This window comes from Egretta garzetta, unplaced genomic scaffold, assembly GCF_000687185.1.
Source record: "Egretta garzetta isolate BGI_Z169 unplaced genomic scaffold, ASM68718v1 scaffold2, whole genome shotgun sequence".
NCBI lineage: Eukaryota > Metazoa > Chordata > Aves > Pelecaniformes > Ardeidae > Egretta > Egretta garzetta.
This window is the reverse complement of record NW_009258894.1, coordinates 2862088-2885924: the sequence shown is the minus strand read 5'-3', so window position 1 is coordinate 2885924 and position 23837 is coordinate 2862088. Positions and strand designations below refer to the sequence as shown.

General features: G+C 38.7%; 1 protein-coding gene across 4 annotated transcripts in view; it reads right to left on the bottom strand.

Moving 5' to 3' along the window:
• The window catches only part of GPHN (gephyrin), a 267856-nt gene extending 244398 nt beyond the window's left edge, over nucleotides 1-23458 (bottom strand). For 2 of the 4 annotated variants that reach the window (XM_035889818.1, XM_035889817.1), the window contains exon 1: nucleotides 23397-23456. In XM_035889818.1, coding sequence (XP_035745711.1) covers nucleotides 23397-23418 — 22 coding nt within the window. In that variant the 5' untranslated portion in view covers nucleotides 23419-23456. Of the gene's footprint in view, nucleotides 1-23396 lie in introns of all 4 variants that reach the window. The other 2 variants (XM_035889816.1, XM_035889821.1) reach the window with 2 other exon arrangements.
• Nucleotides 23459-23837: the final 379 nt, after the last annotated feature.

Below are 23837 nucleotides of genomic sequence, written 5' to 3'. Positions count from 1 at the left end.
CTGCTCAGTGAAGGTTATTTACTTATTTCATCTTTATTGTAATTACAATTTAGTAAGCACATGTTTCTAATACACCTATTTGAAACACTCTTTGCAATACCAATTTTTTTCCATTTTCAGTGTCTGCAATGTATCTTTATTACTAAAAATGGATGCTGTTCCTAGCAGAGTGTTTGTAAGGACTGGCACGAATTAATTCTCTGTAAGAACAAGAGAAAAAGAAGCAGCAGAGTTTGATTTATAGAATTCATATTTAAATTGGAGATAAGAATTATCTCCAGCTACGGCAAGAGCGGACTTTATGTGCACTGTTTAGTGGTGTTAAGAAACCTGCCCGCTTCTCATAACCTCGTCCATAATTAGGCATCTGATGATTTCACATTTTAATCTTAAACTCAGATTTTAAGAAAAAAGATTAAATCACACAAAAATGACACTTCTATACAAGAGTCTTAAAAAAATTTAACAGGTACCCAAAGATTATATAAGAATGGGGGGTCATAACGCAGAAGTACATCACAGAAAAAAACCAACCCCAAATGAACTCCAACATACAGCTTTTTCAGTTCCTGTTGTAGGATACTGCATGACTTCAGGTATGTCCTAAACTGTGAGCAATACAAGTATGCATGATGGGGAAAGGAAGTGCAACAGCAACAGAAGTCCAAAACATTTCTTTGTTTCAATGGCAGCGGTAGATAATTGCCACTGCAAGTCCTTTACTCACAAGCTCATATATATCACTGTGAATTCAAGCAATTCAGTTTCCTGAGTACTCAGTGAAACCGTGTTTGTAATAAACAAACTTGGTTTTGACGAAATTAACACATTTTTCCAAGCTTTGACAAAATTTATCTTTTCGATTTACTAGGGTACAAATGTAAAAGAAAAAACAACATGAGGAGCCTGTTGTTCAATATTTAAAAAAAAAAAAGTCTGCAAAGGCAAGATACATAAATGTATTACTGCATACATCTGTCTCTCTAACCACAAAGCCTACTTCATTACCTATGGCAGTAATTCTGCAAGAAACAACAAGAAGAGAAAATTATTTCAGATACATATTCCATGTCTAGTAATCATCCCAGAAAAGAGCATACAGTTACTAGACCTATGTTAGGAAAGTAAAAATGAGAGCTTCTTCCTGCCCTTAAAACACAAAATGTTCCTACAGTTTTAACAGGATTGACCAACAAAGGTCACATCTTCCAGACAATTGTTCTTTTCAGTCTTCCTCTTAATCTTTGCTTGCCAGAGATTATTTTGTGTAAATGGTAGTAGCCACAATGAGCTAGCATTTTCCAGACATTCAGAAGGGATGGTCCATGCCCCAGAGAGCTCAGACTCTGAAGTCAGGCAAGCAGGTAGACAGAAGTCAGGGAAAAAAAAATTAGAAGTCAAACAAAACTAGATTCACTATTGGTATCATGGCAAAACTTGACCTGTAAACTGTGAACAATCTAAAAGGAGGATGGCTGTAGGGGAAGAACCAGCAGATGAATTCTTCTAGCTTGTGCCATGCACTGATGCTGCAGAGCAAAAGCAAAACTGAGTGTGACAAAAGCTGACAAACTAGCAGCAAGAAAGCTTGACAAGAAAAACCAAAGCAGAAAGTGATAGCTATACATTGTCCTTCACATTCTAGTTTAACTTCTGTCATTTCTTAGCTTGTAAGTAATTCCTTTTATTATGCCACTACAGCTTTATTAATCAAATCACTTGGGCTCTGTCAACATTCTCAAAACATTAGTTTCTTGCATCTCACCCACATAAAAATGGTTATTTTAACAGAAAGGCCATTCTGTTTCCTTCATTGAGGATATCCTTTGGAGAATGTGCTGGACTTAAAATACAGTCCTTGCTGTAAGACTGGAAATGCAAATTAAATCTGTATCTTATTTTTCTCCACTGTTTTTTGCAAATTTAATAGGTTGAGTGTTACACAAGCATTGTTATAATTCTACATAGTGAATGATGTTTTACACATAAGGTTTGCACAAAGCAGAACAACTGTCCAAGACCCTCAGAGAGCTGCAGAAAGGAGCTGCATGAATACCAGCTTTGGGTCACAAGTAAAGACTCCCCGATACTGTCCTTAATTTCTCCTCCTTGCTTGCCTGACACATTTTTGCTTAGCTGAAATCTGTAAATCTAAGTAGGTATTTTTGCTAAGTTAATTAAAGTGGCTCCAAACACCTTTAAAACTTTGTATTTCCTTCCCCTCCCCCCCTTTTTTTTAAACAGAAACAAATGTAAATAGTCTCCTAAACTTCCCATGGTTCAGGGCTACTTAACCATCTGAAATTCCACTTCTCCAAAGTAATTTTCTTGTAAGATTTTCTATTCTGTTTTCTAAGCGTTTAAATAGCAAGACCAATGAATCATGACTAAAGTCTGCTAACTTCTTTGTTGTAAGTTTGTTCTTTAAAAAAATTAAATATTGCTGGGAGAGCAGTAAGATCCAAGGCTCTGATACAAAATCTCTAAAAGCTGTTCAGATTTCCACAGGATTAAAAACATTGTCCTAAGAACTTCCTATTTGAATTCACAAGAAAAATAGCTCATAACAATAAAAAGCCAATTACAGAAAATCATATTCTATCATAGAATCACACAATGTCTGAGGCTGGAAGGGACCTTTGGAGGGCATCTGGTCCAACCCCCCTTCTCAAGCAGGACCACCTAGAGATGGTTGCCCAGGATCATGTCCAGATGGCTTTTGACTCTCTCCAAGGTGGGAGACTCCACAACCTCCCTGGGCAACTGGTGCCAGTGCTCAGTCCCCCTCACAGTAAAAAAGCATTTCCTGATGCTCAGAGGGAACCTCCTGTGTTTCAGTTCATGCCAGATGCCTCTGGTCCTATCACTGGGCACCACTAAAAAAAGCCTGGCTCAGACTTCTTTGCACAGTCCCTTCAGATATTTTTATACATCAAGCCTTCTCTTCTCCAGGTTATACAGTCTCCCAGCTCTCTCAGCCTTTCCTCACATAAGCGATGTTCCTATCCTGTAATCATCTTTGTGGCCTTTTGTTAGACTGTTACCAGTATGTCCGTGTCTCTACTGTACCTGGGAGCCCAGAACTGGAAACCACACACCAGGTGTGGCCTCACCAGCGCTGAGCAGAGGGGAAGGATCACCTCCCTCAACCTGCTGGCAATACTTTTCCCAATACAGGCCAGGATACCATTAACCTTCTTTGTCCAAAGGGCACACTGCTGGCTTGTATCAACTTGGTGTCCAGCAGGACCTCCCAATCCTTTCTGCAAAGCTGCTTTCCAGCTGGGCAGCTGTCAGCATGTCCTGATGCCTGGGGTTGTTCCTTCCCAGCTTCAGGACTTTGCACTTCCCCTTGTTGAGCTTCATGAGGTTCCTGTGTGCTCCTTTCTCCAGTCGAGGTCCCTCTGGATAGCAGCACGACCCTTTGGTATATCAGCCACTCATCCCAGTTTTATGTCATCTGCAAGCTTGCTGAGGGTACACTCTGCCCATCACCCACATCATTAATGAAGATGTTAAACAGGACTGGACCAAGTATTAACCCCTAGGGTACACTGCTAGTTACTGGCCTCCAAACCAGACTTTGTGCCACTGATCACTGCCTGTTCTACCAGTTTTCAATCCAGTCATTCCATCACAGAAGTTTATCACTGGTCAAGCATGACTTCCCCTTGGTGAATCCATGCTGACTACTCCTGATGACTTTCTTGTCCTTCATATGCCTGGAAATTTCAACTAAACCATCTTACAGATCCCCTTCCAGGCAGTCAATGCAGTTTGAATACTAATGTACAATATATACCTGTGAAGCTCTATCTTTAGAGCAGCCAAGTGAGAGAAGTGTCGTGCATTGGGATGCAGCGAGCCATCCTAATGCCATGCTCTGAATTTCAAAGGATAACATTTGGCAAAAGGTAGCTGGGCTGCAGTACTTATTCAAAGCCAACCAAAGTGTAAGGATTATAGACTTCTAACCAAGATTAGAAGTAAATGGGTATGTTCATACTCAAGAAATCCATTTTCCAAAGGCAGCTACCAAGAGCTGCTATTAGGAAAGACCATGTTTCCACATAAAGAGGAAGTTAGAGGCTTTGTGGAGACTTCGGTCTCTCTTGTTGGCTGTACCTCAGCTCTCCTGTAGTGACTAGTAAGTCATCTCCCTGCTCTCTGCCTTGGCTTCCCATATCCTCCTCCTCCCATTCTATCGATTTGCAAGGTAAGCTCTTCCAGCAGAGATCATGTGCCATGAAAGTTCATTCCTGATCTTAATTTGAACCACTAGGTGCTGCTGCGACACAGACAATAAAAAATTACAGCACAAACCATCCCATAAAATTATCTCGGATCTACACTGTACATGACAAGACTGACCTTAGAACAGTACATGAGAACTCTTAGTAAGGTCATCCTTTTGTCATGCTGCAGCAGAAAATTAGCAGTTTCCATTTCCAGCCTGGGGAGTGATCTTCTGTTTTTCTTGGACTACAAGCTTTATTCACTGATCTGTGATTCAAAAGCCACACATGAAAATCAAGCATAGATCAGTCTGTGTGCCACTGTGCTTTCCTTCTAAGCTTAGTATATAATGGCCAGAAACATGCCAAAGCTCACTCTCATAATTTAAGTTTCCAGCAGAGCACGTAGCAAGTAATTTGTTGCATACTTGCTCGTCAAGGTAAAACATTGGTAGACTGACCATCAGCCAGGATCCTTTCTTTGGATTTCCAATCTCAGAAACCCTAGTTACCTCAACTCTTCCCTAACGGAAAATTTATGAGTATTACTAGCTTATCACAATCCCAGGACAAGGAGTCCCAGAATGAAGAGGAGTTCTACTTGCATTCCCTCAGGCCCTATCAGGTATATCTCATTGTTAGCAAGTTTAAAAATCTACTAACAAAAGGAAACTGAGCTGCCACTACCAGACTGGTCTCTCCAAGAAACTGATATGATTTGACAGAAACATTATGACACTAGTATAACTGGTATGTAAGTAAGATTTGTGAACAACAAATATAGTTGTAATCGTAAGACTCTACTCACACAGACAATCCAAACTATTACTTTTTAATTTCTGCTTCTGGCTTTTTACCAGAACAGTTGTATTCCAAACTGAATTTGAACTAAACTGATATCTTCTGTGGGAGACAAATTACAGATTTTGACCCTTTCATTTCCATAATGCATAGTGCTGACACTTTGCAGTGGTCTGTTCTTCTCCAAACAAAAAATCCAAGAAAGAGAACATACAGATTTCCATTCTATATAGTGAGTCACATTATCACCTCTTTTTAGAGTAACAAATGTAACACCACCACTAACTGGAAGAGCTGTTGCCTTAAACAATCACAAATATTTCTAATATTTTAAATAGTTGTCTGGGAGCATATAAACTATACAGAAAAGGCCTGCCATACTCTAGCTGACAGTCACCAGTCTTAAGTTCCTTTATTATCCAATTTTGATTTAATTCCTGGAGGCCCAGGATTAAATAGTTTTCTAACTTACATGTGGATAAGAGTACTCTTAGTTTCCTCCTAACATCATGAACTTAATTTCTTTTTTAGGAGGGATTAAAATTTTCACTGCTGCTAGCAAGAAACTCAAAATCATTCTTGAAGGAAATAGAAATCACTAGTGGATTTTTTCTTTGAAACCTCTTATATCCCAGTGAAAAAGCACACAGACACATAACCACACAACAGAGATCCTGCCAGTCTCCCTACGAGAAAGGGGAGGTAGGAAAACCATTAGTAAGAGGCAGTTGACTGACTACACTCAGGTGCTGCAAAAACCTTTGGGTTTAGGTGATAGCTGAAACACATCTCTGATCTTTCCTGCTTCCAAGAGAAATTATTCTGCACAGGGAGACTTGAAGTCAGTTGTCATTTCTGACTCGCTATCAATTTGTATCAACTAGTTTGACCATTTTACGATACAATCCAAACAATCTCGCCCAATAATTCAATTCATCTGTCAGCAGGGATCGATTAACCAGTCTGCAGAATCTGCTGCACAGCTTTCTTCCCAGAACAGACAGGGAACAGTTTTTTAAACAATGATAGATGTAGCCTGAAATTTCCTCCTGCATCCTCAGTCTGGCTCTTATGGCTGCTGAAGAAGGACCATGCTTTCAGTGGAGATACCTACCCTTTTCTTGGGAATCCTGACAAAAGTTAATCCAGCTGCCAATTACTTTAAGTCTTTTTCATCTCATTCCTGATACAAATTTGTCTGGCTTTTGCTTACATACACTCCTGATCCACGGTGTATCTCTTCTAAAGGAATCCTGGAAAGGAATTTGGAAATACTGAGCCAGGAGGACTTGACTACCATGCTCAGTAGAATGACCAATTGTCTGGTTTGGAGTTTGGAGTTGGGCTTTTCCCCTTCAAGACTCTGGGACAAAATAAACAGTGGTGACCTGGAGCAGAGACTATTTTCCAAGGCTTTAAAAAAAGGCTTACCACAACCTAATTTTTTTAAGTTTCTTTTTGTTACCCACATCACATTGACAGTCAACAGTTATCTCACAATCAACTCGTAATCCTCGAACTCACTCTTCTCCACCATTTTCAGCTGATAGAAGAAATTTATCGCCACATTGTTCTAGATATCAAGTACATAAGCTTGCATTGTAACACCTTAGCCTTTTATGTCTGTCCATGAGGATTCACTTTCTTTTACATAATATTGTGACCTATATCAAGTGATGCTTCCCAGCGATTATTGCCCCAATGACACTACTGCTATTAGGCAGAACTAGGATACTCTTCCAATGTTCCAAAGAGTCTGTTGTCTTCTATTTGTGTCATGTTGAAATAATTTTCTACAGGACAAGATAAGCCTTACAAAAACATTCAATCATCATATAAACTTCAAGTTTTATATTTAATCATGATAAAGACACTGTAACCAAGGAGTTCTGTAGGACAAGTGGCAGTGGTCTAAACCTGGCCAATTAAACTAAGTTCCCATGTACTATGATTACTACTTGTTTGATTGAAGATAATCCAAATTAAATCTACATTTACTTTGCAGGAAGAAGACAATCTAGTCTACTTAATGAAAGAAAGCTTAGCCTTAGCAAAATCTACTTGTCAATGCTGAATTTCATGCTACTTTTTGTTTGCCTCCCTATTTTGAATTACTCTTTCATTAATATTTGAAGACTAAAGCCCTTTAGTCAAACTAAAATGCCTGGTAATTCCACCCCTACCTAAAGACAGGCATAAAAATTTCCTATTTTGTAGTTATATGGCAGTCTGCCCAACTTATTTAAAATCCCTGCTACCTACTTACAAGACTAGACTATGCAAAGAAAAAGTATTCTGTCTCTACTCCACTTCAAAAGAAACTCCTGGGATAAAATTCATATGGTTAGGCTACAGACTGCAATCAACATTTGGGTCTTAAGTGTCTCTTTCATTACCTTCTTCATTTTACTCTAAAACAGTAGGCTTCTAAATGTGAATCAACACCTCAATAGCGTAGAAGAGCTCTCCTGGATCAGAGAAGAATTCGCTTCCTTGGAGCATTTGTTTCTATCCCTGCCACCAATTTGCTATGAATCGCTGGGCCAACTCTCTTTCGCATGTTGTGCCTGACATGGACATCTCTGTAAACCAGTCCTAAATGGCCATGCACTTCCACCAGCTACAGGCATCAAAGCACACTGAAGAAATTAAATACGCTATTAAAATGAAGAATTTAGGGAACTAGGGGGTCTCAAAGCAGAGATCAAAATAATATGATGCTTTTGACCGAATAAACTTTAAATCTCCATTCCTCCGTTTGCTATTTGTGGAAAGGAATAGTACTTCCCTACATCAGAGAAGATAAATAAATTTCACTTTCAGACAAACTGATACACTGAGACAACAAATTATAGAAAACCTGGCAGCAAAACTAGTTACTTTTTATCCATTGTACTCCTGTGATGGTAAAGAAGGCTTATCGCTCACGAAAAATGAAGAAGTTAAAGAAATGCGTAGCTACATATTTACAGCATTGATGAATGAAGTTACCAGTAGGAATGAAAAAAATTGATGATTACAGACTAATATGATGTTCAGGCTTTAGGAGACAGGCATTTTTAATCCAGGCTCTCACTAAATTTGATGTGCTGAGGTTTATAACCTCTACAACATTTAACATAGGTTTTAAATGCATAAATAAAGGCTGACTAAGGTCCCTAGGTTCAGTAATACTTGGTAAAATGCATGTAGTCTTATAGCATAATCTAATTTTTTCTCTAATTAAGAAAATATACTCTGCGTTATCTTTTGAGATTATAAATGGAAAGGAATCTGAAGAAGTCTTACTGGTTTTGACTAACATTCCTCTAGGTAAATGTATTGCCGGCACCTACCATAATTTTACTTTTATGGATACTCCTTGTAAGATGTTCTATAGCAACAGACACTTCCATTTTGTCCTGAAGAAGATTTGAATTTAATATTCAATTTCACATTATCTGTTAGAACTGGATTCTGCTTCAGAAATCAACTAACTTTTGGAGAGGAAGGAGAACAAGACTGTGGGTAGCCTTAGTACAAACATTCCCATTCAAAGTGTACAAAAGACAGCTGAATAATAGAAAAGGAAAAAAAAAAAAAAAAAAAAAAGACTAAATGAAGAGTGTTTGCTAAACACCTGTTATCTATCACCATACTATTATTCTCCCCATATGCCTACACATCTATTAGAACGATTATTAGAAATATTAATTTCCTGGAGTACAAATTTTCTAAGTACCTATCCATGTCTTAAAAGATATGTTCATATAAAAAGAAAAACAATTAAAAGCTGTTGTTACAAACAGGCAAAACCATGTTCCCTACTATCTTCCTAAATGCCTAAGAGATTTCCTAGCAGCAACCATGAGAATCTCCCGTTCCACAGAGAACTCCACTTACCAGCACCACCACCATCACTAGCAACTTTGTGCAACTCTACTCTTCCCTCATGCATACCACCCTGGAGAACAGTACTGCAAGGGCAAACACTGCAAGAGCAGTGCAGTATTTTTGGTTTAAGGACTGTCACATCGGGGTGTCCCACAGACAAAACATATTGTCCTGTCTGAAAACATTCTCCATACAAGTCAAAGTAAACCATTTACCTGCAATATTCCAAATAAAGATATCCGCAATCCCAAGTGTTACAAAAAGAGATTAACAGAAAGCCTACAAAGATGCTGCTATCTCTGACATAAAGTCAGATTTAACACTTCTTAATCTCAAAGCAAGGCTAATTCTCTGCACAATGAGTCAGATGTCAAGATGCTTCCCATCCATGGAACCCACGAGCCTTTCTTATGCAAGACTTGCACACTTAACGCTGGCTAAAAAAAGAATTTGGGGGATTGTGATAAATACACAGACACAAGCTTCTCTTCTGTTTCATTTGTATTCAAACCCTTATTCTCTTTGTTTGCCCAAGATTACTGATCACCAGCTTTTTTAGAAAGCAGTTTCAAAACTCCGCTCCTGGATTATGGAGCAACTCAACCATTCTGGAAAGAATAATTACCTTTTGGAAGTCTAGATGCAATTGCCTCCTGTCCCGACAGCTATCAGAACCTTTTAATAAATATCTTGACACCCAACTAGATGCAACTATAAGCAAACAGTCACTTTACAGTGAAAGAAAACCGTTTTCTTGTCTACTATGGTAATACTCAAATCTCAGTGCAAAGTTTTTCCATGTTACACTTCCTAAAATTTGATATATTTTATCTTTGTATTTCACAGAAAACCTTGCATGTCAAGTAAATTAACCACACTTTATAAAAACCTACAGGCGGGATTAATGTACGCAGTTTTTCACTAGATTTTGATTTCAGCCAATTACAACCAAAATCCATAACTTTTGATTGGTAAAGGGGAAATAGTTTTGAGTTGATGGACTTTGAGGGATACTACGATAGACATTAACATCTGCCTTGAAAGAAAGTAAGACAAAGATCTAGAAATGTCTTTTATCTGCAGTCATTTGTATATTTTGAAAACACTTCACTAAAAATAAATGAAGAAATCACAGGCTCACATAAAAGCTCTCTCACACTGAGAATTTAAAATTCTATTCAGCAGTTCTGAACAGTCTCAGATATGAAACTTGCTATGACCACTTATTGAGTCTTCCAAAAATGCAAAGGAATAATGTCTCATTCAGTTGAGACATCTCCTTTGGGTTAAAGAGTAACCACTCTTCTAATGTAGAACATGTTCACTACATCATCAAAATGCTAAGAATGCTATTCATGCTATTAACTATTGTTGTATTACTATGGAATAACCTAAACATCAGTATCTATTATTCAAAATAACAGATGTCAAAAAATTTTTTCAGAGGTTTCTCACCTGTAAACTCTTATTCCAAAACACAACAAATATTGAAAAACTGTCCTCCGAGATGGCAAGTAGATTTTTTTTCAACCACAAAAGAAGCCAGCACCTACAAAAGTCTTGCCTTTTTTAAATTCCTCTTCACTTCAAATGGAGATGTTTTCAGAACATTAATAGTCAGTTATAAAAGCAAGGTATCAGTTTCAAAATACCACACATGCTACTACAAAAAGGGGGTTTGGCAACTTCAGAATTCTTTGAAGGAGACAGCTGAGAATGGACAGCAATTCTAAGTCTTTAGAGAGGAAGAATTACAAATAAGCAGTAACCTTTTCTAAGGGAACACAACTACCATATCACTCCTGCTCTGAAAATCTTTGCAAGGTTTCTTCAGCTCAAAGAGGTACGAAAAACCAATGGCCCCACAGAAAGTGAATATTCCTGAATGGCAAGATGCTGTTTACCTTTTCCTTGCATAGGTTTGCCTCCATGGTATGGAACAACGGTTCCATATGTAAACCCTGTCTTCACCGTGGAGATGCAATCAGACACATGCACACATCTGTAACCCTGTCGTCCTCAATCAGTGAAATGAAATTGAATTACTGAATCCTGTTAAGTGAAAATCATCTGTTAGGAGAAAATCATAAATTGTTTACCTCCTGTATACTTACACCCTAGTTTAATTTACACCAAGAAGAACTCTCTGAATCAAATATCGTATCAGCTATGAGAATGTCACTCAGCATTCTACTTTCTACTTATGGGGTAGCTAAAGCCCTAGCAAACTGTTCCATCCCAGAATCCCTTGGACCCTTGCAGATGACAGTAAGACAGACATGAACACATTTGGTGACTTGGACATACACGTACAAATTTTCTTCAAAATAATGTAAAAAGTGTTGTGCTCACTCAGGGGAAAAAAAAAAAGTATCACCCCAATAATTTCAAATACATAACACATATAAAGAAATGGTAAGACAAGCCTGAGTTATCTCTGCAGATTGTCAAGAGTTTAAGAAATAGCAGATGACTCTCCACCACCTTGGTCCTCAGTGATAATTTAATGCTGAACGAATATGTATGAGCGGGGACAGCCACACTGTGCATATGCTGTGTTTTCTGACTAGAAGAAACATTTTGATGTTTCCTATACATTAAGAGTATGTCAGAATAATTAAGAAAGACTTGTTTTCAAAGGGTTCAGCTGTCTTCACAATACATTTTATTTCTCTTTGCCACATGAACAAAAACAAAACAGAGCTGTTAAACTAGGGTCAGAAAGATTAACAACGCTTTATCCAATTCTTCCACAGTCTAACACTCCTAGTACCTGAGGAAAAATTACTGAAAATGAAATCAATACAAATTAATTTTAAAGCATACAAGTCAAGTAGAAGAGCTTCTGAATCCTAGAACACTCATAAAGAAACATCATCCCCTTTCACATCCACTTTACAGCTCTGACACAGTAAGAAAGCAATTGTAGGAGGTCCACCTTTTCTTACACCTTCACTCTGGAAAATGCTGTTTACAATCCTGAAGGGAAGCACTTGTTGAAACAGCGGAGATAATACACCTTTCACACTGCATGAGATGGATCAGGGTTGCACTTACTGGAACTTCCATCAAATTCATCTCTTGGTGGTGCTATGCTAAAAGATCAGATTCTGCCTATGAAGGGATTCTAGGCTGATCACACACTGACAGGATGAATACCCAAAATAATTTATTATGAATGTTGACATTCTCCTTTCCAGGTATACAGACGCTCAGCTATTCATTAAATACCTAACAAATATACGTGAATATTGTGTAATTGAAGTCCTCCTCTTGGCTTTACTCACTGATCTGGAGGAAGGAGAAGGCCTCTTGAAAATGACAGCCTCCCAGTGCTGACCAGACACCATAGGCTGCGGAGGTCAGCTCCTTCTGCAGGAACAACTCCTTCTTACAGCTTCTCAATGACAACAAGAAATATTCTCTATTTAGAAATATTTGCCTATATTGAGGTAGATGAAAGCTGGAGAGCAGATTTAATTCAGGACTGCACATACAATTCATAATCCCAAGGAACCTGAATAGACAAAGTAGTCTTTTGCTTCCCAAGCTAGGAGAGCTGGATATACTACCCTTTAGCCTTACCCTTTACTATCCTTGTTGCTCTCCCATTGCAAGCATATAGCTTTGTGCTAGTAGTTAAATATTCATCGAGGCACCTATTAAGAGAAGCTAAATAATGGCAATTCCTCCTATCCTGAGTAAGGCGCTGGACACTAAACTTCCAGTTCCTATTCCAAGTACTTATTTTCACAAAACAAAACAAACTTTTACACGTAAAATAAAAATCTTTACACTACATGATTTTATTTTTATTATATGTATTATTTATATCTTTTAAAATTTATTTTTATGTAATTGTGAAATTGGCTGCAAGAAGCACAGTTCAATTAACATACATATGTATTTGTTCCCAAGACCTTAATTGAACCCTACAACTGAAAAAACAGTATCTATAATAAAATTAGCTTCTCTAAACAATATTTTGTTTTATTTCTTCCCCTCAATGGAACAGTTTTTTCAATTCAAGAGACTCCTATTTGTTTTAGTACAGAGGCTCTGCCTCACCAACACCATCACATCCTCCTAGCTTCCAGTCTTTTCAATATGGAAAACAAAACCAATAATTAGATCCCTAGCAAAATTTCACAGTTTAAAAAGTTAATGTGATTACAGAATCACTAACAGGTATTTACTGAAGCTGAACGACAATATTATTTTTTGTTTTAATAATATGCTGAATGGTTAGAAGCAGGATACACTAAAAAAACCCAAACATAAAAACCACACAGACTCAAAAAATCTCATATTCTCTAGAGCACATCTTAAATGCAAATAATATATTAAACCAATTTCAAGCTCAGCCAATTCAGCCAATTTAAGAATTTTAAGAAACAGGAAAAAGAAATGAGAACGTGGGTTTTGACAAAGCAGCTAGCATTTGCTTCAGAAATAGCAAAACCATATGTAAGGAAACAAAATTAACTTTGTTCCTCAAAATAGCCTACTGCTATCAGACAGGTAGATCATAATGTACAACACACAAAGCATTCTAGATGGGAAAGAATGCAGGAAGATTTTACAAAAAGTTATTCCTCACCCCTCCCCCTTGAACTTGCTGAATTCAGGAAAGGGTATGTGTGCTGGGGAGAGATATCAACTTTCCAAGTAGATAAATGATTTAAAAAGCAAAAGAGAAAATACGATCTTGTCAGTAACTAAGATTTAACTAGGTTATTGGGGTTTTTTTTAAAATATTATATATAAATTGGACATACCAGATATAAAACCTGGATGGTTATAATGAGCTTTTCACTGGTCTAACTATAACTGCATGCCAAATTTAGTTTTAGCTACATTAAAATACTAGATTAGAGGTGTGATTCCTCTCTTGAATCACCCAAGCAGAGTTAGATAGCAGATTTCTTTCTAAGTTTAAGTTTATGTAAACAGCACATCAGCTATATGCAACTGTTTCTCCTGGGTAGGTCAAGCCTTAAAGGACGAAGCAGAAAAAGGGAAAACATGGTGTCGTGGTTTAACCTGGCTGGCAACTCAGCACCACGCAGCCCCTCGCTCCCGCCCCCCCTCCCTCAGTGGGATGGGGGAGAGAATCGGAAAGAAAATAAAAGGTTAGAGCCGAGGGCTGAGATAAAGACAGTTTAATAAGAGAAAATAATAATAATAGTAATAATGAGAATGATAACAGAATATACAGAATATACAAAACGAATGAGGCACAAGGCAATTGCTCACCACCCGCTGACCAATGCCCAGCCCGTCCCAAGCCGCGAGCAGTCCCCGAGCCGCAAGCAGTCTCCCCGCCACCAACTGACCGACCAAACGAACTAACCCCCCCCCTCCTCGCGCATGACGTTATATGGTATGGAATAGCCTTTTGGTCAGTTTGGGTTAGCTGTGCTAGCTGTGCTTTACTGTCAGCTTGTTAGTCAACTGGGCGAGCAGGAGAAGCTCAAAAAGTCCTTGAGTAGTCTGAGCACTACTTGGCAACAGCTGAAAACATCAGTGTGTTATCAACATTCTTCTGGTACTAAATCCAAAACACAGCACTATGCTAGCTACTATGAAGAAAATTAGCTCTATCCCAGCCGAAACCAGGACACATGGATTTCAAATTAAAAACTACATTGTTGGGAGTGCATTTCAAGAAGACTCATGTTCCACTTCACCAAATGGAACTGGATCTTCACCTGTAAGTTGACTGAAGATTTTATCTCTCCTTTTTTAAATTCATCTTCTTTATTATGGGTTATTCTTACTTTCAAAATATTTGGCCATGTAAACCAGACATATTTGCAGGAGCAGAGCTAAAGCATACTAATGTTTACTTCTGATGCAAACCAGTTATTTTGAAACAAGTGTTGCATCATTTGTGCTTTGTTCTTGTACCTATCATTCCAGCCAACAAATGGCTAAGTAGTGGTTAACTTTTAAATTTAAGAATGCTAAGATTTTTAACACTTCATGGATAGAAAACCTCGCGGAAAAAAAGCACTGAAAAAAAAGCCCCAAAAATGATCATGAAGAATGTGAAGTAGCTCCCTAGCTAATCCTGCATGTCATCTTCTCGTTTGCTGTCAGTGTTGTAACTGAACAGAATGAAGGATCATTACCAGCTAGTTGCAGGGAAAATAATTCTATTGCTGTTGCTAAATGAACTGTACTGAGAAGTGTATGATAATGATAGTGATAACTTCTTGTAATTCTTCTTTAACACCAGATCAAGAGCATTCCACAACATCAATGCCATCGCTGTTCCCCATGTATTTTAATAACCTTACATTAAGAACACAAGAGTGATTGTGCTGGGTCAGACAAATGTCTGCTGAGCTCCAGCTCTTCTACATTGGCAAACAGAAGACACCTAAGAAGCATTAAGCCAAGGATGTACTGATATTTCCACAGAATGTTCTTCCAGGCCCCAGTTTTTCAGAGACTCCAAAGACCTGGAGCAGTATTTATCCTTATTTTTTCCAGTGAATGCTTCTTTCATTAAGTTCATGAACATAAAACATGTAGTATCCACAACACTGTACAGCAAGAAGTCACATACTACACTGTATGCAGAGAACCTTCCCTGTTTGCTTGAGCATGCTAAGTACTCATTTTATTTGATGGTCCCTACTTCTTGAAGGGAAAGAGGTCTTGCAAGTCAGGCTTGGCAATGACCTCCCCAACACAGGGCGCAGTCCCGTAGCACCCAAGTTAGAGCAGGGCATGGCTCTTGACAGCAACCAGGGTCAGCCACAATCCAGCGATCTGTATCTAGCCCCTCTGGCCTTGACTGCAGGCAGCCAGGCCTGGAGTGGGGGCAGAAGTGGTTGCAGAGCCTGTTCTTACAGCCAGGGCTCTAGCACTAGAAGTAGCAGCAAGACGACTTTCCTGCGTCACTGAGAAATCATCAGGAAACAGTCTAATAAATTGGCAGCCTGTAATAAAATGATTATAGTCCAAAGGAGCCAGGAGAACATAATTAGTATGCATAGTTTCTAATGCGAAACTGAAGAGTGATTATTTAAATACTGGAAATTACAATTTCTTTTATTGATTTATTTAAAATAAAACTTGCATCTTCTGTGAGAGTTGAATGGAAATTCTCATACAGCTGACCCAATTATGCTTTCCAAATGCTGCAAATAGAGACCTGAGATATCAGGTGGAAGACTGAGTGTCTTCTAGAAAAACTAGAGGATAATTAATCCTCAAGACCTATGATATGAAAAAGCAGAAACTCCCTCAGACCCCAGCTATGCAGAGGGCTAGCTACCATGCTTAGGGTTCCTGCCAAAACATCCAAGACAAGGCAACATGTGTCACAGACGGAGCAGGATGCCTTAAACACTTTCTCCTTTGACTCGTCTAAACCATGAGTTTACTCCTGGTAACAGCATCATCAAAGAAAGAACTGCAGGTGAGAAACCACTAGGTGAATAAGCTGCAACACCAGATTACATTCAGACCACATGTTTTATGATCATGTTCACCACATCACTTCCAAGCAACAACACTAAAGCAGGCATACGCAGCAAACCCATGATAGGAAGCTTTTTTGTTCCCCAGAAGCAAATCACTTTATTGCTTAGAACATTTCAAAAAGCATTAGCATTTTTCTTAGTCCTTCCAATATTCATCTCCATACAGTAAGCAAGGCTAGCCTACAGAGATGGGAAAAATAAAGCTAAAAATACCCTGTTTGAATTGTAAAGTCTGGGAGAAAACTGGAAGAAGCATTTGACATCACCCAACAAAATCAGAGAAGTTTTCACTTAAATGAAAGCAGTATTCTGAGCTTCAGATATTCAAGCAATTTTTGAAGACAAATTTTAAAAAGTAAAAGCAGGGACTAGATTTTCCTCCCATGCATAACTGGCAGCAGACAAAATGTATAAGGTTTTCAAGAGACAATCTGACAGATGAGTAATAAAAAAACAGTAAGATGGCACAGATAACATGGGAGCCGGCATCAGAATAAATTACAGTTGAAGAGGGTAGGAACCTCTAATCTATTATGAAAGAATATGTAAACATATATGATTTAGCTTATACAGTGATATGCTTCAGAAACATTTGTTCTCCTCAACATAACACTTTTGAAAGTCTGATTATCTTTTTTGGCTAGATATTATGAAAAGTATAACAACTAGCTAGAAATAATCTGCTTTGATTTTAGAAATGTAGAATGTGAGATGTACTTTTGGTTTCTGCTCAAGTAACCTGTGACTTTTTGTAATAATTTTAGTGAAACTGGTCATCAGTCAAGCCTAGCAACAGTTACATGTTAATTAAATATTATCTAACCTCTCTCTTCCCTGTCAGACCTTAAGCACGCATTTAAAATGATGACTGGATAGCCACAGAGATATTTGAGACACTGGGTTATTAGTTTAGATGAAGAAGTCAGTTTCCCAGTAGTGAAGTATTTTTAAAATTGGCAGCATAAAGATAATAGTTACAGGCAATTATTTGAATGTCCTCACTTCCATTGTCTAAGAACAGACCTTGTGAAGAGGAAAGAAATGGAAAGAAAGGAATATAAACACAGGGAAAATGTGAAAGACACTGTCATAATTTTACCCCAGCTGGCAGCTCAGCCCCACACAGCCGCTTGCTCACACCCCCTTGGTGGGATGGAGGAGAGAATCAGAAGGGTGAAAGTGAGAAAACTCGTGGGTTGAGATAAAGACAGTTTAATAAATAAAGCAAAAGCTGCGCACACAAGCAAAGCAAACCAAGGAATTAATTCCCTACTTCCCATGGGCAGGCAGGTGCTCAGCCATCCCCAGGAAGGCAGGGCTCCATCACACGTAACGGTGACTTGGGAAGACAAACGCCATCACTCTGAATGTCCCCTCCCTTCCTCCCCCTTCCCCCAGCTTTCTGTGCTGAGCATGGTGTCCCATGGTCTGGGATATCCCTGGGGTCAGCTGGGGTCAGCTGTCCCAGCTGGGTCCCCTCCCAGCTCCTCGTGCCCCCCCAGCCTCCTCGCTGGTGGGGTGGGGCGAGAGGCAGCAAAGGCCCTGACTCTCTGTAAGCACGGCTCAGCAGTAACGAAAGGATCCCTGTACTGTGAAGAAAACTAACTCTACCCCAGCCAAAACCAGCACAGCAAATCACCTGCAAGGATTCTAAGTAGAAGAGAATCACAAAAGCAATGGAGAGGCAACAGTTCAGAAAGCAGGAAATTATCAAAATACAGAGATCTCATGGACAAGAAAGGGCTTAAAATTTCACAGAAAAGAGGCCAGAGTTTGAGGAAGTTGTTTTGCAGAATTTCTTTCAGAATTTGCAATACTTAAACAATTGCTAGGGAAATTTTGCAGGATAACTGACTGATTTTTGATTAGTTAAAAAGCTAAAGGAATGAGGTAAGTTCCAGCTCTTGTTTTCCTCTGTCACATAAAGGAGTGGAGCAGCACATTTGGGATTTCTTTTTTCCCTGGTTTAAATGTTTTACAAAGACACTGAATAGCAAAGCCTCGAGTATGAGGTAGTTTAAAAACCTAGTGCTATGTGACTCTTCTTACTTATCCTCTAGGGAAAGGAAAAAAGTATGAAAGGATGAGAGGTGAACACTTGAGTTTCCTTAATGAAGACTACTAAGCATTAAGCATTATGACTTTTTTCCCCTCTAAAATGCAGTTATCACATTCCAACATGCCAGCTACGAAGAGCAGTTTGATAGGACACACTTTTTCCTGGTGTGAACAAGTAGTATGGCAGTTTGCAACTGCCACACTGGACTAGAGAACGTACCAAGCATATATGCAGTTATAGCAGCAAAACTATGCTTCTGCCAACACAGTGAAATTTATTTTATAAAAGTAAATGAGAAAAAAAGTTTAGGTAGGATAAAATGCATCAATATTGGGGGAATTTTCCTCATGCAATCTGCCACCAGTCTTATTGCTTTTTCTAGAATTGTAATACCACAAAGGAACTTGAGATCAAATCTACGGAACTTGATGTACATTCCCTAAGCTGAGGAAAAATAAAACAGAAAAAGAAATAACATAACTCACGCAATGACAGAAGAGCAAATTAACAGAATTCTTCTGCAATGATATATGTTGTAGATTTTGTTTAACATCCACAGATTGTCACTTCTTTGTTTCTTTCGTTTCATTATATGGCATTTATGGACAGGCATAAGACAGAGGTTGCTCGCTCCCAACCTATTTCAAGTGCTTGATCCACCTGACTGATGGATGGTGGCAGTTCTGGGCACAGATAACAGTCATGCTATTTCTGGACATACATACAGTGAAGAGTAGTACGCGGTATGAATGTTGTGTTAGTTGTAATTACTATTTCTAAATGTAAAGATTCATATTAAAAGCTGTAACCTCAAATGTTCCTGGCCAAATTAGTAAATAATATTCTGCAACATAGCACGGTAACAGGCTGCAGTTTGAACTAAAGACTGTAACGAGAACCAGTGACAGACGGCACTATTCCTTCCTTCGTGTCATCCTTTGTGTCATCCTCTCAGTCCTGCTTTTGCAGTCAAGAGCCACTAAATGCATGTGAAAGACTTCTGCCTTTACTAACAAGGCAGAGCATCTGGTGCGACAACAGAGATTCCTTTCCCTGCAGTGAAATTTTAAAGATTTCTTCTTCAAAAACAGCAAGATGACTAATTAGCAAAATTCTCAGTACAAATGCTAAACAGAAAATGCTAACATTTACACTGTTACAATGGCTAACACTTTTCTCCCAACAGGGTGTAAAAAAAAAAAAAAACAAAACCAACAAAAATCAGTTCAACAGATGTGAGATGGATCTTCTCTGCTTATGAAAGAGCTGTGATTTTTAGCAACTGACTTACACAACAGTGTATACTGGAGTTTTGTTCCAGGCCCTGAACAGAGTATCAGCATTTGAGAGAGGCAGCTGTTCGCCATGACAGCTACCACAACATCCAAAGAAATCCAACTAGCTAAGATAAGCTTAGCTAAAGCTAAGATACCCAACAGGGAGATACATGATGTCCACCACAAACACATGCAAAAAACTTGGATAGTCACTAGACTTGGAATCTAGCTGAGATTAAATCTCCTTTAAAAATATACAGGAATGTACAATTTGAGATTTTCAACATTTTTTACTCTAAAGGATCTGATAAAAAAGCCTCTGAACTCTGATGGCAGGACCACATCAGCCAATACTTTGAGAAATAACTTTCTGAATTTTCTCCTTGAAATGAGAACAATAAAACCACAGCAAGAGCTCTGCATCTCTAAAGCTTTCTTAAGAAAATACAAATATAACAAGGAAACTTTGAAACACGGAAACTCAGATCTGCTGGATGAAACATATTAAAAGCAAAGGGTTTGAAAACAAAATCATAGCCTGTGCCTTTGAGGGGATGGGATCTTCCTTTCATACTTTCTCTGTTTGGCAAGTTTCATCCATTTCATGGATTGAAACAAGTATCACATGGTTCTCCGAGATGTTGCAGAAATTCTTTGCGTCTTAGCAGCCAAGTGAAGACTTGAGGTATTTTTCTGAGCCACACCAGCAGTTACTCATTAGTGTGCAACTGTTCACTGCAACAAATAAAATGCTATCAGCATTCCCAGATCTCCTGCAGCAAGCAAGTATGCAAACAGCCCATATAGTTGCTGGGTTCTGAGCTACACATTTATGAGATTACCCTTTCATTTCAGTCTAGCACAGCAGGACCCACTTCACTTCCATGACAATCCAGATGGAGCACTTAAGGACTTGAAAACAAACTATTTCAGTAATAAAAAAAAAAAACCATACAGACATAGCACCTCCCCACGATCAGCAGATTTCATCTAGGCATGAGGGGAGTCAAAACAAACAAGGATACAATTATTCCTTAACTTTTTATAAGCTACTATTAATAGAAGAAAGCATTACAACAGAGCTCATAAAAATTAATAAGGCATAAACACTGTTGACATAATATGCAGAATAGCAGGATTTACTTCATCATTATTCTTTTCATGAGACGTTGGTAACCTACCACTGATGCCTGTAAACTTGTTACTCAGAATTCACAGTTCACAGCACTAAAATATCATTTGCCCTCTCCATCTCAAAAACAATTTATTAGCACTACAGAAGTACTACAAAAAGCTTTCTGCAGGTGATGAGAGTTAAAATCAATAAACAAACAAAAAATCCCTTTGATCTCTACTGTTATTTCCCTCTTAAATGTCACCATAACTAAAAAAGCACTCCAGTTAACAGACACTAGGAATGTTACAATTCTTAATGAAATATTGAACTGTTTTCCAAATGTCAAATTTTTGACTAGTTAAAACACACACATGCACACACACACACAAAAACAGATTCCCACAAGGGATTTCCTTTTTCTCTTCATGGGGATTTCTCTTTTTTTCCACATAGTTAGTAAAATTCTTTTGAACACATTAAAGCAAATATAAAAACACATGGTGCCAGGATTCATTTGTTGTAAAACAGTATACTAACTTGTCCCCCATAATAAAATCACTAGTTAAGATTGCAAAAATAGAAGCGTGGTTTTTTGAAACTCTATTTCCAGTGTCAGTTCCTTGTAATAAAACCCTTATCTGCCAACTTCACCGACCAACAGTGTTGCTGAAAAAACAATAAAAATTACACCTAAAATCTTACCCACCTTGCACACGATTGAAACAGCTATATTTCACAAGTGAACACTGTATGATGCACAACTTGCATTTCAAACACAAAAACATATCAGTTAAATTGAAGAAGTCTGCAAAACAGTAGGCTTGCTTTCTAAATCCTGACACAATTTTTAATTATTAGGGCTCATGTATCATTCTTGGCTCTAGGCATGGGAGGCAATTGATAAAGCCAAAGGAAAGATTTAGATTATTTTCCTCTTTAAAGATCAGCTTGCACTAGAAGTAGAGGTTTAAGTCAACTCGTATTTCCACTATCATCATCCCTTCCCAAATACTGAATAGCCCTACCCACCAGTCTTCCTGTAACGAAGAAACTACATTATGCATTTTTCACAACACAAAAATGTTGATGAAATTCCATACATAAGTGATATTTATTATCAGAATTACCATTATTCTTACTGGAATCCTCTCCTATTTCACCTTACTGTTGCTGCATATGACTGAGAAGTCTGCCTTCCTGCTCTTTTCCCTATGAAATACATAAAAGCAAGAAGCAAGAGTATATCTAGAAGGCACATTTGCTGACAGTCCGGTGTTCTGTATAAAATGTTGAATTATGGGGTGCAATGGAAACATCAAAATAATTTCTACTACTGTCCAGACATTAACACTTGCAACTCCACCTGATCTTAAAATTATTTTCTTTGGTCAGTTTAGTCCAGCTCTTTATACTGTATATTTCATTTAAAATATTGCACAACTGAGAAGGTTGTATGGTTACCATGTCTTGGTTGCTGCACTCTCGCTCAACTCCAGCCTCTCCAAGAGCAGTCAGGCTTGGCAAGCTCTGCAGGACCTTCTCAGTAGGGGAGGAGGGCTGCAAGGCAGCTAAGAGAGCGCTGACGTGCCTACAGGGAACCTGCAGCAGGTATACATACTGGAAGACTTGCAAGAGGAGAAGGCTGTTCAGCAGTGGCCCAGAAGCATACTGAATTAAAGTGGTCATGCAACCATAGCCTCCATGACAGCATGATTTCTGTAATAAGAATAGCTGTAGTGGTCAGAGCAAAGGCTTGTCTGTGATTCTGTGTGGTTATATGGCTCCTCAGACCCTTATCAATAACACACACCTATGAAGGTGCCAACAGTGAAACCACACAGATATTTCCAAGGGTACTCCTGTGCCTCCTGCCAGGGCTCCAGGCAAACAACCAAGCTGCTGAGCAGGCCCAGGCCTGAGCTTAAGCTAAGAGAGCAGGGTACAAGAAACTGCTGGATGTGACAGATAACAACATGAGAAGTGACAGAATTCACAGACAGTGCCATAAGGAACAGCTGGATTTCACAGCCAGTTACATGAGAACAGCCAAACTTTACAGCAAACTGAGGGGGAGTACCGGGTACCTTTTGGGGAACAGAATTTTGCCAGGCCAGCAGTTGCTTGTAATATTAGTAACACCATATAAACCTGAATTCCCCTTGGCAACAGTATCAGAAATACCGATTTGGATACCCATGTGACAAAACCAATGAGGACAAAGTAATTACGAGTGGGTTGTTGGAAGAAGACTGAGTTAGGAAAGAAAGGTACAAGGAAGTGAAATGGAGGGTCAGAAAACTGGAAAAGCTGTATCAAGGTATGTAAATGATATGATCACTGCTGTCTGGGAATATATGCTGGGTGGCTCTGCACTTGAACATTGCAGCCTCAATCAGGACAAACCAAACCTGTTGTTCTGAGTGTTCCACGTGCTGTGAAACCTGCCTCTGTGGTCAGGACGGATGGAATGGGAGCTTTCCCTGGCTGGCAGGGTGGATCAAGCACCTTTGCATCACTGTGTCAGTCTCCATGCCATACCTTGGTGAGCGTCTACCCACATCTTAACGCTTCCAAGAACATTCTCCCAGCTCCTCAACCTTCTGGTTTAAGGACTTTCTGAGTAAGAAGTTGCATCTATGTATTTAACAGCACTCGGGGATTTTTCTTCCATGAATTTGTTTGATGATGTCTCGAGTCACATAAAACATCAGCAGATGCAATGTCCTGTGACAAAAAATACCAGGAACTGAATCACAAGATCTACAAAAGCATCCTAAACCTCTAAGCAAGCAAGGTGAAACCCACATGAGTGCTGACGAGTGCAATGCATTATCCATATAGCAGACAGTCTGAGAGAATAGTTTGTTCTTCTAAAGTGTACAAATGCCAAGCCTACTTAAGAAACGTGTTACCAGATTCCATGTATCTGCTGGGATCGTCAGCCCCGTAGTGGTGGAAATATAAATTCGCCTTATCTCT